The sequence below is a fragment of the Schistocerca americana genome, chromosome 3 (genome assembly GCF_021461395.2).
Source record: "Schistocerca americana isolate TAMUIC-IGC-003095 chromosome 3, iqSchAmer2.1, whole genome shotgun sequence".
Lineage (NCBI taxonomy): Eukaryota > Metazoa > Arthropoda > Insecta > Orthoptera > Acrididae > Schistocerca > Schistocerca americana.
The window spans coordinates 331,349,433-331,367,650 of NC_060121.1; the positions used below are offsets into that span (position 1 = coordinate 331,349,433).

General features: G+C 37.6%; 1 protein-coding gene across 1 annotated transcript in view; it reads right to left on the bottom strand.

The window, feature by feature from the left end:
* Positions 1–1,688: 1,688 nt before the first annotated feature.
* The window catches only part of LOC124606066, a gene marked incomplete at its 5' end in the record, with an annotated part of 619,082 nt that continues 602,552 nt past the window's right edge, over positions 1,689–18,218 (bottom strand). The window contains 3 exons of the mRNA XM_047138029.1: positions 1,689–4,192; positions 8,891–9,033; positions 12,120–12,286. Of these exons, the coding sequence (XP_046993985.1) occupies positions 3,479–4,192; positions 8,891–9,033; positions 12,120–12,286 (1,024 nt within the window). The remainder of the gene's footprint in view (positions 4,193–8,890; positions 9,034–12,119; positions 12,287–18,218) is intronic.

Sequence of the window (18,218 nt, forward strand, 5' to 3'; positions counted from 1 at the left end):
CATCTGTCCCTGGAAATGCTGTGCTATTTACTCCGGTTTCTAAATCTGCCTTAGCATTATAAATAAACTATCTGAAATCTTCTGCTGTCTCCAGGTCTCTTCCTTGTGCACAAGATTTTTTCGTAATTCTTTAGTTAAATTATAGCTCTGTAAAATCTGCCATGCAATTTCCCCTTTTGTTCCTTTTACCCCCACTCCACCTACTATTTTTCTCTCTCTTCCTTTTTCCTACATGTGAGTTCCAGTCGCTAATTGCAGTTAAATTTTATGTATGTTAACAGTCAAGGCATGCAAACTGGAACAACTGTTGTGGATGTTGATTTTGAGTCAATCTTGGCTATGATTATATATTTAAAGTAACTTATTTTCTTATTCATTATCATCATTACACTTCAACGAGCCCCACTACATCCAACATCAACCCATCCATGTCTTTCTAAATTCTGTAACCTATGAACGTGAGAGATGGATCCAGCATTCCACACTTTAACCCGCAGAAAATCAGTTTTGTTGTTTCTGAAGAAACCATCCACCTGCACAATCACCACCCAGATATCCAAATAGGGGACAATTTTACCACCAGACTATTTAACCCGAGGACGACATTATCAGTACTCCATATGATAGAGATGTTTTCACATAATATACTGGCTGTAGTTTCAGCTGCTCAAAATACCAACATTCCAAGGTCCTGTTGGCTAATGTCAGAAACACAGCTGCACATTTCAAGAGTCACGCTCTTATCATCTGGCTTCTTCTCTACATGCAATATCTCTCTGTCTTCTTGAGTTCCTTTCAGTGAGTAACCTCGCTTGTTCCAATTAGCTCTTCCTGTTTCTGTCATCAGCTTTAAGCTAAACCTGACCAATTTTTTGCTTGGAATGATAACTTCATGTCATATGGTTTCAGTATTTTCATCCATTTCTAGGAGATCCAGCATGGTTACAACTGCCCTTTTCTACTTATCCCCTTCTGTTTTTTTTTCTGTTTCCTCCTCTCCTTGTGCACATGCCAGTTCATCATATATATATTATGGTTAGCACACTGGACTCGCATTCGGGAGGACGACGGTTCAATCCCATCTCCAGCCATCCTGATTTAGGTTTTCCGTGATTTCCCTAAATCGTTTCAGGCAAATGCCGGGATGGTTCCTTTGAAAGGGCACGGCCGATTTCCTTCCCAATCCTTCCCTAACCCGAGCTTGCACTCCGTCTCTAATGACCCCGTTGTCGACGGGACGTTAAACACCAACCACCACCACCACCACCACCATCATCATATTTACATCATAACCATTGTTTACCACTACCTACATTGTATGTTTGAGGATGTAAACAGATGATAATCTGATTCTTTAAATTTGTAACTGTAGTTGTAGCATTACCCGCTAACACAATCTTCCTATGTCTTAACGTTGTTTTATTGTTTCTAACGCTAAATACAAATAATGATTTGTAACCACTACCACCAGAATAAGATGAAGAAAAGGAAAAGGAGGAGGAAGGAGGAGGACAGAGAAAGAGGGAAAGGGTGCAGAGGAGGATGAGCAGCAGGAGGAAGGATTGGAGAGTATAGTACAAGGCAAGCAGGAGACGACTATAAGTAGATCCTAAGGTTTTATGCGTTGTCAAACTACATTGCTTGTGCTTCTTAAATAATGTGGGTTGACGCAATGAGAAATTTTTGCATAAATGGACCACCAGACATTTAATATTTATTCACACTGAGTATATTGCAACAATGAATCAGACGAAGTCTCAAACAAAGACACAAATTTTTGTATAAATAATGTACATTTTTACAGACTCATCCCTTCAACCGGTTTCAGTATATATTTACAGCTCTCTATCTCTGCAAGTTACATTGCAGATGTAATCTGCATGTAAAATATTACAGCAATTGAGTATGAACCAAATATGAAAGAACAAAAGCGCCCAAAATATATCATTGGTGTTTTTGGTATAAGGCATTTTTGACATACTACATTAATTCTACGAATGATACAAAATCATACATTAATCTACGTGGATATCAACAACACTGAAAACATATGCTTCCATCATATGAAATTTTCTAGTTATTTTTATGAAAAGCATTTAAGATAACTTTTTTAAAAAAGGAAATATCAACATTGGCAACACTGTAAAAATAATTGTGTATCACTGAAAACCTACAGTGAAACAAAAAATAATTCTCTTCGTTATTTATAATTGACATATTTGCACTAACTCGAAGAAAAGAAATTACAATTTCATACTTTATAGCTTTATACATGTAAATAAATAAAGTATTTTATAGATTTCTAACACTGTACAATAAAAACAAATATCACATTTCACTTTTTTATACTCATTCAAAGCTGATGAACTGCAACTCTTGAGACACTACACTTCTGCTACAAACACTATGAACACTCTGCACAACAGGCTTCTTCTTCTTCTTCTTCTTCTTCTTCTCAACAAATATCGATTTATAGTAAGAAGATGAATTGTTAAATTTTAATATTGCAGTCAATTCAGTAATTTGTACTATAGCTAGCGTGATGCTCAAACTAAAACAATATCATCCTCCTCTTACAGAAACCGAAACAACAGCTTTTTAACAAACTGTAGGAAACGACATATGTGCAAATAAATAGCTCTGAATCTGTTACACATAATACAAAATGAAACAGTTTAATTCAGGGGGATTTTTGGTAAAATTAATATATTAAAATTTATGAAGTCTCGATACTACTTAACAGAAGAAAGCCAAAGTAACATATTATTTACAATCGATGCGAGAACAATGGAATAAATACATTGAAAAATATGAAGGTTTTATCACAATACTTTCTGTGCAGGTCATCTCTGCTCACTAATACATATATATCTGGAGTAAGAGTCCAGGTAAGTTGTTTTTGTAAAGTTTACCAGGCAAAACACTTGTACCAAAATAACGTGCATGTGTGCAACAAAACTATTTGGTTCAAAAGAAATCACAAAAGTAACTTTCTATTTGATACAAATATTAATTTGAAATTGTTTTTCTCAGTCAATTTGTCAAATTTACAATGGCATTAAATGAATATATGTTTGAACAGCTTCTCTACAGCGCAATATAAACTAACTATAAAAAGTTTATTTTTAAAACTTGACCAGTCTAAAATACAGCAGATATATTCTGAATTTCTTGCAAATACACTACTCTACATATCACCAGTAATGACACTTTATGTAGCTTCAAGGCTACTGCAATAAAGACAGAATGATATATTGTATATCCATAGCAATTCTTAAAATATAACACTCATTTCCATTTTAAAACTGTTACCAGCCCAACTAGATTTGCAGATTATTTACACAAATCTGAAGGAACTCTTGACACTGACTATTTGGTACAATACAGATGAGTGGATGAGGCCGAGTGTGCGAGTTAATTACACACCCAAACTAAATGAGTTCACTTGCATGTGCAATCATCCTACACTGCAGTATTTTCAGACATGAGACTCTAGGGGAGGTATAGGTTCTGGCAGACTATGGCTGCTGAGCTCTGGTGAACTTGTGCGTCTTTCTTTATCCTCTTTCTCATTTAACTGTTGTTGTTGGTACTGCAATCTGTTATCCACCCAATGCAATTTGTCGAAGTCTTTAGTGCCACCAACAGTATGCCTACGCTTAATAGATCGTTCCGGCATACCATTCTTTCGCTTGAGTTTCACCAAAATGGCAACATTCTCCTTCTCCCTGCCGTAGCCTCGCAATGTGCGCATTTCTTGTTTCCTCTTGCTGTTGTTTGACTCAGTCTTTTCTGTCTTTGTGAGAGAATCAGATCTTTTAAGTTTTGTAGTTGATAATAATTCATATCTTTCTGCTTTAGTTAACGATTCCGACCTTCTAAGTTTTGTGTTAGCTAATGTTTCACTCTTGTCTGCTTTGGTAAGAGACCCCGAACGCCTCAATTTTGAATTTCGTGTCAAGTCAGTTTTCTCATTATTAGCAGCTGATTCAGAACTTTTTGTCTTTGAATTAGACATAAGGCCTTGATCTGTTTTTTCAGCACTTTGTGTGTCCACTTTTTCTAGATTACTTGTGTTCTTAAGATCAGAAAGGACTGCTTTATGCTCTGAAACATTTTTCTGTCCTGTGCTGGACTCTCTGTTCTGGGATCTTGGAAGTTCTGCATCACAGCCCTCTTTCACACATGCATCCTACAGGAAAGAAAAGAATGATCAATACATTAAGCAACAATACTTACAGCATGAGTTACAGATTTTGATATCATAACTCTGGCTTAAGCAAGAAAGGAAACTTCTAAAAAATATTCCATGCAACAAGTTATCAACAGTATTCTCTGATGTATCCAACATCTGTTGCCTGGAAAAAGAATACAACTACGGAACTTTATTTTCACTTTATAGCCATTTCTAAATAGTTTGAAGCAGGTCCGAAGCACTGGTCCTGAAATGGATGATGTTTCATGAGACGATTTACTGATTTTAAGTTGCTGACCATGCCACATGTGTTTTCATTTTAAATAGTTGCACTAATACATTTTAATGAATTGTATGCTGCCACATTTGCAAAACCTGCCTATGGGATAGTTAATCAAAATGGATAATCCCATTAAGAAAAATGTGATGTTATTAAAGTTCACCTATTTATGAACCTTTTAATCAAACACCATCATCTTTGTTTTGAAAGAGTGCTTAATACGTATGCCAATATAAGTCACAATGTAACATAATAATAAATAAGTGAAAACAAAAAAGCTAATTATGTGCACAGAACAACAATTAATTTTAATATGGTTTTTTATTCACTTGTGACAGAACATCAAATCAAAAAGTACTGTATTTCTTTTTAACATCCAGCAGCTGAATCCAAAAAGTGCCAAAATGATATAGTAACCACAAATGCTGCTTCACAACATATTAATAGTCTATACACATTTCATGAATTCAAAGCTTTGAATTAAACAGTTAGACACTATCTGGAGGATAACAGAAGTAATGAAGGCAATGTTGCTGTAAGGAAAGTTTGAATAAAAATGGAAATAGAATGCTGATAATTTGTGAACATGTATAAGTTAGATACAAAATAAATGAAGCTTATAATTACTTATAAGACCCTAATGCATCAAATCAATTACGTCTGCAAAATAATTTGAAAATCAATTACAAGAAAATCATGTATCGGACAAGGGAAACGTGTACATAAAATGCCTTATGAATACAGTTCCAAGATGTCTAGGAATACAAGCACCAAATGTAAAATAAAGGAGCTTAATGTACTACCAGGAGTAAATGAGAAGATTAAGATAAATGGTTACATTGATTTATAATCTGTTTTAACTACGTTGCATATTTCATAATTTGTTGCATTTTTAAGTTTATGTATCCTAAGTAATTGACATCTGTTATCTGTTTATGGCCATAGTATCATCAGTGGTCCATGCTTAAATTTGTACAGGAGCTTTGTTTGTTCTTCGATCATGGGAACTGGTCGATCATGTTCTCCATGAGCCTAGCAACCGATATTTACACTCAGGGGCAATGTCTGTAACACTTCATGACATTTGCAACAAGAGCACAGTAATTAATTTGGCTGCAGAAGAAGCAAGAGAGAGGATAAATTGTAATGGCAAAAATTAAAATATGTAAAACAGTTTGTTGAGGACTGTTGTTGATGAATGTATACGAAGATGGTAGAGTGCACAATAGACTACAAAACTACACATAACTAATAAAAACACTGATAATCATATACCACTTAAGTGCCAAATACTGCCCACACATTTGTTTCAAACTAGAAAAAAAAGGCACACGGGTGCCTCTCACCCTCTGTCTGGGCAACTGCCTATCTTTACCAATCTCCTCCAAACTAAACCCACTTATCTTCCCAAGGGAGTTGCTAACAGATCCAAAAGCTAGTACTGTATTTTTCCTACTTTAAAATGTATATTGGAAGTACTTGCAACTTAGTCTCCTGAAAGTAAGTAATAGGCAGACATTCCATTTCCTTACAATTTTGTAGTTCCCCCAAGTATGGCCAAGGTATGTAGGCCAGCCATCAATCAAATCTGCTTTATCATATGTTACCAAGATATTAAATAGATTATCTAACAACAACATACAAGATGATAATAATAACCATAATATTAAGAATACTGTTTTTTCTTTTGTTGGGAAGAGAAGACTGATGCCTTCCCATTCATTTTTATCTCCCCTCATCCACAACAGCTCAGTCCAACTCAACTGCAAGTTCGAGTGACCTACCCCTCCCTTCCCAGCATCCCAGACCTATTTCTCTTTCCCCTCTGATAGTGCTGAAAAGTAAGTAGAATCTTTTCTACTCCTACTTTTCTACTTCTACCTTCTATATGCTCCTGAAAATCCACAAACCCAACACACTACTCTCATAGACCAACATCTTCAACTTATTGCCTGTAGCCTATTCTCCCACATAAAAAACACCAACCACGTTCTCCACCGACTCCCCACAGTTCCTGTTCTTTTACCACATGATGCCTTGCTCATTACTATTGATGCCACTTCCCTTTACACCAACATCCATAATGCTCATGGCCTTGCTGCTACTCAACACTGCTTTTCCCAATGCCCAATGGATTCCAAACCTACAACCTCCTTCCTGGTTACCATGACCAACTAATCGCCCATGATTACTTCACTTCTGAAGACGTCACCTACAAAAAAAATCTGTGATGCGGCAATGGGAAGCCACAAGGCACCATCCTATGTCAACCTATACATGGGCCATGTACAGGAATCCTTCCTAACCACCCAGAATCCCATACACCACAGCTCCAGGATCTCATTATCATCTGACCCTTTCTCTTCACCTGGTTATCTTCAACCCAACAAGCCACCTTCCTCGAGGTTGACCTCTGCCTTGAGGATGGCTACATCAGTACCCCCTTCCATATCAAACCTACCCACAACCAGCAATCCTTCCAGTTCAACAGCTGCCACCTATTCCATACCAAAAAATCCCTTCCTTACAGCCAAGCCACCAATGAATCAAATTCAGTCCCTCTACAAATACACCAAGGTTCTCACTGAGGCCTCCACAGACTGAAACTAACATTCCAACCTTGTACAGAAACTCTCCCTCACCCAGTCCCCGGTCTAACCTCACAGCTGTTCCCCCTTACCCTGTACCCACCATGTGTCTGTATGCTGTACACTCCCACTTTCCCTAAACTTCTCCCGTCCTTTTCCTTCACTGCTCTTCCTTCCCCTTCAACTCTTCTGCTGGAAGGAGGAGCCACTGGCTCTGAATGCTTGTGTAAGTTAAACCTTCCTTTGTGTGTGATCTCCTGCTGTCACTCAGTGAGTAGATGTTTTTTATCTATCTAGTTACATTATATTGTCAATTGACTATTTGTGTTGTATAGCATGAATAATTAGACAAAAAAGGAATGATGAACAAGTAAAAGTGAATGGCTTCTGAAAACCATCACCAGTGACCTAGCTCCCAAAGATGAAAGAGTTCACCCATCTCTAGTTGGGCGCACACATTTCAACAAGATCTGTTTTAAGTAACGGGTACAGTATAAATGAAAGGGGAATCTCCAACGTGAGATTGTCTATTCAACTTTTACAATTTATTTTTTGAAAAACAATTACAATTACTTCCTAAGAATAATCAGACATTGCTCCCAGACATGATAAAGAATCTAATCCCAAAATACAAAAGACGAGTGTGAAAATGAAAGGATGAAACAACTGGCAGAAGCTGATCTGGAGGGAACATACGTTTGAATTTCAAAGAAATGTAGGAACACTCAAAGCAGTACTGACCCTACAGTTTATCTTGAAAGACAAATTGCAGGAGGCAAACTTACACTTTTAGCATTTGAAGATTTACATAAAGTTTTTGATAATGTCAACTGGAATTCACTCTTTAAAAACCAGAATTAATCGAGATAAAATTCAGGGAGTCATGAAAGGTTATCTACAATTCATATGGGAACAAGACTGGAGAGAGGGTTGTAGCCTGTGCCCCATGATATTCAATCTGCACACAGAGCAAGAAGTAAAGGAAAACAAAGAGAAATTTGAAATAGGAATTGAGGTTCAGAGAGAGAAGGAATAAAAATTCTAAGATTCACCAATGACAGTGTGATTCTGTCAGGCACAGAAAAGAAATTCAGTGTATGGACAGTATCTTGAAAAGAGATAATAAGATGAAAATCACCAAGGGTAATGATATTTGTGCAGGAGGGGGAAAAAAAAAACTGGTGGTGGCCGCAATAGAGAGGATTGCCAGAGCATTGCCTTTTAAGGGAATCAAACCTGGACACTGAACAGTACAGACAAGAAGAAAATAAAAGCTATGCAGGGAAAGGTGTGTGTGTGTGTGTGTGTGTGTGTGTGTGTGTGTGTGTGTGTGTGTCTGGGGGGGGGGGGGGGGGGGGGCATAAATAGTGTGGTGGAAAACAAGTCTTAGAGCAACACTAAGCAGTTGATGCTCATTTCAGTAATGATGCAGAGATTAAAAGGCTTGCACCAAATAGTAGGACAGGGTAGGGTAGGGTAGGGTAGGGTAGGGTAGCTGAAGCAAACCAGTCTTTCGACTGAAGGCCAAAAAATAACGTTTGTACATTACATATGATTTACTTCAGTTTGAACAGTTACGTTTACCACGATTATTTAATGTCCCTATCTTTCACTGCCCCCCCCCCCCCCAAATGTGTTTGCTGGTTGCAGGAGAGTGATGATGATAAGCTGAAAGCAACCAACTATTCATAATCAAGGTTTAAGCTTGATCCATAATCCATTTAATTTAGTTTCCTCTGTTTATATATTTCACAACCTGCTGGATGTCTATAACTGAATGAATGATGACATTCAATACAATTTAGAATATCTTGTTCATATACTAACCCAGCTATGCACAGATCGCCCTCTGTGGAGACTTGGATCACGGTATATCTTGTTTTCATCTTCTTCAGCCACTTGCGTGGTGCTTAGCAGGGATTTCAGCTTACGATCAAAGGTTGATGTGAAGCTTGCCAGCAGATCGCTTCCTGTAAAAAAAACCACACAGATATTTTTAAGAAATACACAATTTCACACAATCAGTTGCTTGGTTACTTGTGATACAACTGAGGGTTTGGTTTAAATTAACTGCAAATTCTACATAGAATGACTGAGATTATCTGATTACGAATGGTGACATTAGTTCATCCCAAAATGAAGTAGTCTCTGTTCTCATCACATAAAACCAAGAGAAGTTTCTAATTCTCTGGCTGAAACTTTTCCTTTGTAAAATCTGACTGAAAGGTACATCCAAGGAAAACAAAGCTTCTGGAACCTCTCTCTGAAAAATACATATTGCAAGACATGCCGTACTTGCAGTGATTTTGACATATGCTGTAGCACTTTAAAAAAATGAACCTACATTTTCTAAAAGTATTTGCACATGTCAAGTTTCATTTCTTTTCACTATATAATGCTTGTCAAAACAAAGAATAGCACAAGATCAAACTTGTGTATTGTGTATTGAACCGGGAACCTAGAAACGATGGAAAGGCTTCATCCCACCATAGCCTTCAGTGGTTCACAACCACACAACAGGCCACCCACCTCACTGCCACCCCCACCGAACTCAGGGTTATTGTGCAGTTTGGCCTCCAGTGGACCGCCCTGGGAAAAATCTCACACCAGACGAGTGTAACCCCAATATTTGCGTGGTAATTATGGTGTACACGTACACGGAGACAGTGTTCGCGCAGCAATCGCCGACATAGCGTAACTGAGGCGGAATAAGGGGAACCAGCCAGCACTTGCTGAGGCAGATGGAAAACCACCTTAAAACCCATCCACAGGCTGGCCTGCACACCAGACCTCTCCACTAATCCACCGGGTGGATTTGTGTCTGGCTGGCACACCTTCCCGCCCAGGAAGCAGTGCATTAGACCACGCAGCTAACCAGATGGGCTAGTATCAAACTTACTTCCATCTGCCCAACTTACAGGTGTTTCTGTGCTATACTGTAACAGTGTACAGGCTTCAGAGGCCTAATGTGAAACTATGAAATTCCAAATATTTAAAGAATCGAAGTGTACATCTCAAGGAATAGTCAAAAGAAGACCAGGGAGCAATAAAATAATTTTGAGACAAAAATTTCTCTCAGCACACGTTATAGTGGTGGCTTTGTAGCTTTTATAAATCATTGCACAAAACACTGACCATTCAGTTTCATGAATGCCTTTCAACTTCTGATAGTCCACTCCTGATATGACACAACGATAAAATGTCAACTGCTCATAAGTAGCACAATCTAAGCGCTTCTTCCACCCACTATGCAGTCTCATAACTGATTGCAAGTATAACTGACAACAATCCGATCAATAGTGTTGCAATAATCCCAGTATGTTGTCTGTTCTGGACTTCAAGTCTCATTTGTTGCCATCATTTTGTAACATCGCTGCTTCTTGCTTTGCAATGTTTCTTCATTGACTTGCGAATTGTGGGGAGAGGTACTGCTTAAGTTGCAAACAGATCCATTTTCTCCAATGTTTACCTTTTTTTTCTGATGTACAATAGCATCAGATTTTGAAAGTTGGCATTTCTACAGATGTTGGTTTCAGTGTCTGCTGCAATTTGAAGACTACAATCTTTATCTTATATATTTCTTTGTTAATTACATATATGTATATCAATAAAGCAATAAGAAGAGCAGGTGACAACAGAACTCACAACTTCTTAACCTATGCCACAACAGTTATAGACAGCTTCTCAGCTTCTTGCACAGCCACTAAACATAGTGCCTAATTCACAGAAGCATAAATTAAAAATTAAGGAAAAAAATCCATATCAAAGTTGAGAATATTTGTCATAAATTTTACCAGTAAGCTACTACACTGCAACAGAAAATATTTACACCTTTTTTTTTTTTTTTTAATTTTACATGCATTTTATGTAGGGTCATTTCGCAAACACAAAGCTTTACCAATATTTCTTATGTATATACAAGGTTATTTACAAAAAAAAAACTCCAATCATATCAATTTAAATATAATTAACTGCATTTATTGTAATGCTACAAGTTAATACGAACAGTAAAATAGCTACTGGACTGAATGCTGGTGTTATTTTGGTATTCTTGCCATAATGTAACGACAAGACAGTTCAATAATTAGCAAGAAAAATCTGTACTTAATTTTATTAGTGAACAAAATTGTTAATAGTCAATTAGAGTTACCCACAGCAAAGGGTGAGACTACTTAACACAGAAAACCTGATGTTAACAATCATATGTACTGGTAATACAAGAACGAAATATCTTATGTGATAAAAATTTCTAAATCTCTGCATAGATTTTCTCTAGACAATTGGTAAACACCCAAAGTTCGAAACAATATTTTTAATTGTTTAACTTAAATTCATAAAATAAACTTACTGAACAACATTTTAATTACAATCCAATGGCAATCCCTATGGCCAGTGGTAAACTATTATCATCACCAAAAAAGGAAAAAGTATTGCACATCTATCTTTTGAGGCTTACAAAAAGTCAATATGACCCATTCCATGAATACACCTGGAGAAACTGTGTTAAAAACAAAGATCCATAACTGTCATACTTTCTAGTAAAAGAACCTATTGTTTCCATAATCAACGAATTAGATACTGTAAAATGAAACTGCCAGTCAAGTCTGTATATTTTAAATCATATACCAGTGCACACAGCTTCAGCAATGAAACACACTTGCCTTATGTTTTTGAATTAGCACGAACTACACCAAAGATCAACACAGTATTTTTTTAAGAACTAGATAGTATTGATTCTATGTCACAGAGGATACAATCAAGACAATATAACTATGTACTGTATATGAATATGAATAAAGGAAAAGTCAGTAAAAACAACTTACACTGCGTTATTTCAATGTATTAAATTCCACAAATCAAAAAACAATAAATAAATAAATAATACAAAAAAAACAGTGATACTAAAGCAGTTTAGTCTTCCACACAGCGAGCAGAGTTAGGTGGGAACAGTGATGACGAATAGCAGGCAGTCAGTCAGTCAGTCGCCAGGTTAAGCGAGCAAACGAGTGTGCAAGCTACGAGCCGTGCCCCGCCGCCAGCTCGGGTGCCTCTTTACCTCGGCGCAGCCTGCCTAGTGCCTCTGCCGCCGCAGGCGTGGGGCCGGGACCGGTGATGCTGCCAGCACTGTTGCAGATGCCTCCAACCCCTGAGCCTGGCTGTGTCTGTGGCTGTGGCTGGGGCAACTGAGAGAGGAAGCACCAGAAGCCGGGCCCCGCTGCCTGCCTGCAGCACCCACAGAGTCTGTGCTACACTCTGTGGCTTCTACTCTAATCTCATGTTGTCAGTGTACAATTGACCCATATAGGTCTGCCTCTAAGTTTGCCATACATCAAAGTAATGAGAGAAAATGTGCAGTGGGCATTACATGACAAATCATTTTCTTTAAAAAGAAATAGCCTCAAAATGGATCAATTCTACCAGAAGTTTCTTTAAAGAGTTGGCTCACTGTACAACTGTAGTGACATTTGTGCATCTTTCAGCTACCTTTTGAGCCATTTACAATGTTTCTTCAGTTACATTCAGTCCTTTTATTGCAAAGTAATCAATATAAAATTTCTAAGTTCACGTTTGGTACCAGAAATATCAAATCAAAATTGCAGTAAATAGTTTCAGCAAACAATTAATAATATTGTACCTGCATTATTTTAGGATCTTGAATATTGAAAGAGTTAATAGATTATAGATTTGTGTTTGTACACACAATTTACCAACCCCCTCCCAACACACACACGTTCATGATGTAAAAGAACATACCAGAACAAATTGTTTTATTTTATTCTTAATAATATCCACGATGACTTGCAATTAATATAAATAGTATGAAGGTTAACAAAGAGTTTTATAGCAGTGTTAGTCTCAACTTTCATAACAAAAAGGAAGTTCCAGCAGGAGACTGTGAAAATCTTTCTTTTCAAGACAAATAACTGAAGGAGAGCATCTGAAATAGACACATAGCAAAGCCCTTAAAACACTGGTAGCTGGATCGCTAAGTTGCTACACAAAAAGTTAATGCTCAGATTTGGACACCATTACACTCCTAAGACAGGTAATTCACATCCATTTGTATTAAATCATGGTAAACACACAACCATGTCATGTGCTAGTTCATGTTTCCATGTAGGAGACAAATTTCTCACTTCACTACTTCACATTATCATTCCTCAGTTGAAAATCCCATCTCTGGAACTGTTTCAAAATTCAACTTGAATCTCAGAGAGAGGCATAAAAAATGGTTACCCAACAGATTTTGGGACAACACCATATGTTGTGCAATAATGACAGTTCATGTTCAATGAGGAATATAATGTTAATTGTAATCTCCCTCCTCCTCCTCCTCCTCCTCCTCCACTGCTCCACTGGAATTATTTCAGGACTGACTATTTTGACTCCTCCGTGACTCTTAGAACCTAAATTTTGTCATTGATGATAATACAAATAATTTGTCAGTCATTCCCAAATAACCAGTTTGTCTTTTTCTCTTTGGAAAGAAAAGAAAGAATGGAAGGCAAGGACACAATGATTTCAGATTCTCTTCACTGACATAGAACTGTTTCCATCAATATTGTCACCAAAGCCTCTGAAAAACTGCTAATCAAGTCAATAACTTTCCCCACTATTTCACAGGCATGAATTTCATTCCAAATATTAGACCTGGCACTGTTATCCTGCTATGAACATGAAAATTGCTTTTCTTAACATGTGATCCCAATGCCTTGAATGTGGTACTTCAATACTTTCACACAAATTATGATTGTGTTAAAGTTCACAAAATACTTAGTAGAGTGCATTATGGCCCTGATTCCACATCAAAAGCATTGGGGAGCCATCCTGAACTATAACTACTTAACTGCCACCTAAAAATCACAGAGATTGCATGGAGATGGCACCTATGCACACATATCTCGCTTGACGGCATCCTAAAATATGTCTACAACACTGAGGTCAGGTAGTAAAACACATCACAGAAAGGCCTGTATGCCTTTGGAGCTTTCCTGAAATCAAGTGTTGTTGGTGGTACACATTGCCTCCTTGGGGAGGGGGAAAGGGAGAGGAGGGATAAATATAAAATACACATAGTCACACTGCATGTTCATTCGCCACTTGTCAGTGATAGATAATGGCATACATATGAGGTGTCACATTACATCCCTCGTAAACATCTGCCACACACGAATATATCCAGGACCTGCCTTTTAGAGTGTGAGATGTTTCACCTCACATCATTCTCAAATTCCTACCATGTTCCAAACAGTGCAACCAGAGTGAACCATCTTTGTATGCCCATCTTTTCAGAGATGGTTGCGGGACTCAGCTGTTCAGTAGAGGATATCAACTTAAAACGCCTTTCAGCCATCTCAGTTTACAAAGTTATTTTATTTGGCTACCAGTTTCAGCGATTTATTATGCCATCTTCAGGCCCCTGACCAACATGTAGGTTGGTTTGATCAAAACCAAGGTGGAATCTTCCCACATATTGGTCGCTATGCCTGATAATGGCATAGTAAATCACTGAAACTGGTAGCCAAATAAAATGAGTTTGGAAACTAGACAGCTGAAAGGTGTTTAATTTGACATACTCAATGTGAGCCATGTCTCGTCAGTATGAGTGACCTCTTTTCATGCTCTGTGCATCCAACGGCAGAGTTCCTGTGCCCAGCGACATGTGATGAAAAAGAGTTATGCAATGAAACGGTACCTTCTGTACCCAACAACTGGTGCACTCAACAATCTTTACAATGGATAGTACACTGTCTAACATGATCCCATGACACATTGGGAAGTTCCATTCACAGGAGCAAGAAGAATGCTCTCCTCCCAAAATTGCAGCTTCTCCAATTCAATTACTAACAAGTGTACATGACAGTAACGATTACTTAGTTTGATATCAGAATGTAACTCTTTTACATCATACCAACCTATTGTTACAAAGTCCTGTAAATACTTAAATGAAAGATAACAACACTGTAGATCTGGATCTGGAACTTTATTCTGCATTTAGCAACTATAAATAACATCATCAATCAAATATCCCACAGGAAAATGTCAAGGTTCAAGGCAGAAAGGAATGCAAATAATTTTAGTGTTAAACACTACTGAAGATGCCTCATTTATATATTTCTCATAATGCAGTTACTTGCATCCTAACAATATGAGAAATTACAAAAGATGTGTTGTGATTTGAGTTTTACTGAGAACAGAATGGAACTGAAGGGCAGTCAACTGTCAAGATTTAATCATAGAACTGGTGGTGATCTATCAGCTGTTCAAAAAGAAGTAAATATGTTTTTTCTTATTTTATTTACTTTTAACCTCTTTCTCAATGATCTTTTACCACAGGAATCATTAGGTACAGCCACCTGTGTAATCCAGGTAAAAGTGAAGCTTTATTGTTGTGTCACTTCAGTAGAGCTGACTATGTCTCCAACTGTGAACACAATAATGGTGCTTGTGTACCCTGTTCAGCCTGTAAACATGCTTTTAAATGTAATTTCAAACTTATACCATGAGTTTCATTACAACAAGAAGGATTATGAGTGTGGGAAGTTAGCAACTGAACCGGAATACACCACAGCAATGAGCTCTGAACATTAAAATAAATAAATAAATCTGCCTGGTAGTAGATGGTGACACCACCAGTTCACCATTATTACAAATACTGGATTGTAGGTACCCCAACATGAATGCAACAGACCAGCATACTGTCTCTCTGGGTGCAAAGAGGAGGGCTGTGACAGTCACTTTTAGGAATGTAGGGATATATCCATGCTATAAAAAGTAATTGGAGGACCGTGCAGTATTGGAACAGTATCCTCCAGTCCATTGTCCAACCCTATAATCAACATTTCAGCAAAGTGTGTATCTGTTGACAGGATAATGCATGGGCATATCTCATCCACATTTTGAGCACCTTGTTCCAGGAGGCAGCAAGCAACCTAACGGAATGGTCAGCTGTATCTGCCAACATGAACTGACTGAGCACACTTGGGACCTGCTGAAACATCCAGTGTCTCATCTCACAAACTTTTCTGACACATTGGATAATGTCAGGAGGGGCAGGTTTGGGCAACTAAATTGTGACAACCTCGTAGACATCACGCCAAACATGTTACGAAGCATGGGAGTGGGGCAGCCGTGGTACTGAGTGATAACCAACAGTATAATTTTATTTCACTGATGTGTACCTTCAAAGAAACTGTTTCATTCATTTCACCATCCAGTGTTTTTTAAATCTAAGCCCACATACATTCATAGATATACAGATGGTGTCAAGTTTCTAAACGAAATCCTTACACAGAACAGAAATTAATTTTCATTAATAATACTTGGAAATGGATACATTGCTGCTCACTGTAAAGATGACCCACTGAGTTGCAGACACACACAATGGAAAGACTGTTACATATTATAGCTTTCAGCCAAAGCCTTCTTCAGCAAAGAAAACACACAAACATTCACACAAGCAAGCACACGACTACTACTACCGGCAGTGCACTGGTGGTAGTGATCACGTGTGCATGAGGTGTGTTTGCTTGTGTGACTGTGTGTTTTCTTCGCTGAAGAAGGTTTTGGTCAAAAGCTATAACATGTAACAGACTTTTCATTGTGCCTGTCTGCAACTCAACGAGTTATCTGTACAGTGAGCAGCAATCTATCTATTTCCTAATATTATGATATTCCAACCTGGAGTTTCAATTGTTTAATTTTTGTTACTTACATACTGACATAAAACATCAGACAGTAGGGACTTTGGCAAGGGCATTACTTAATCAGTTCACAACTTAATTCATGTTTAATGAATATAAATTACAGTAAGTTTTTCTACATCTTGTTCTAGTGCTCCTACCAGTTACTTTAGATGTTCTTATTTACTCAACAAGCCGATTTGATGTATTATTAGTTTTGTTCCTCTATTTATAGTGCCTGCAATAATCTTTGGTGCTCGTTTCTTTTTGTGTGTCCACACCACTGCTCAGTGAAATGTACACCGTATCTGTGTTGCCTGGCTGTGACAGATGAGTTACTACCGAAATCTTAACATCAGAGTGCCAGATCCGAAGCCTAGCCTAAACTAAAACCACCACTTTATTACCAAAGTTTTCCAACTTACTTATTTCAGTTGTCTGCTTAACAACATCGCCCCAGAAAATTTGATCCTACAACATGCTACTGCTTTGTCTTATCTCATTTGATGATTACACTCCAGGTAGTGTTTGGTAACATGACATATTTGGCTTTTTTAGTCAGAAGTGATGATTAAATTTCATGCACTTCGCCTTTACTATTCCACTGGTCTGCCCCACATACAACATAACACCTTTTGCATTTTTTTCCTATAACTAAAACCAACAGGACAACTTATGTGTGTGAGGGAGGGTACGTACATCATGTACCACTGTCATTGCTCCCTTACCTGTTACATTTATGAACAATGTGTAGCACGAATGACTACTGGGTAAGTCTCCATATAATTTTGAGCCTTTCTAATTTCAGCTTCATGGCCTTTCAATGAGATATACATAAGAGGAAATAATATGTTGGCTGCCACCGTACATTCCTAGAACTGTCAGTATTTGACAAGTAAACCAGACCATGACACACAACACCGGTCTTGTAATGCCAGCCACTGGAGTTTGATGTGTATCTTCATGAAGTTTTGCACTTGCTAACCCTTGAGCGGATGCGCCAATTTTCATAGCACAAACGGGCATGTGTTACATTTTATATACATGTAACGGACAGCTCTTTTTATGTTACCAGGTAAACATGGATGAGCAAAATCACAGTTCAATCCTAGTTTAATCAACAATGACGGATGAAACTTATATGAGCTAAATCATTGTTTTATTGAACAATAATAAAATAAACTTTCACTGTATCACTGTGTTGCCATGTACAATTGCTACTGCACAATAATGACACATTCGAAGCATTAAACAGTGCAGTTGCATCATATCCCCATCAAACACTTATTCATTAATAATTATCCCATAGGGAACTGTCTCATTAAGGGACTGTGCTGCTAGCTCAGAATCTGGGTAATTTTCTTGCATGGATAGAAAATTTTTTCTCACCTGGCTCAGTGTTTATTTTATATTACTGCTGCTCCCTTGGATGTATAAAACACAGCTTATCGCTGTTAGCTGAAGCAATAATG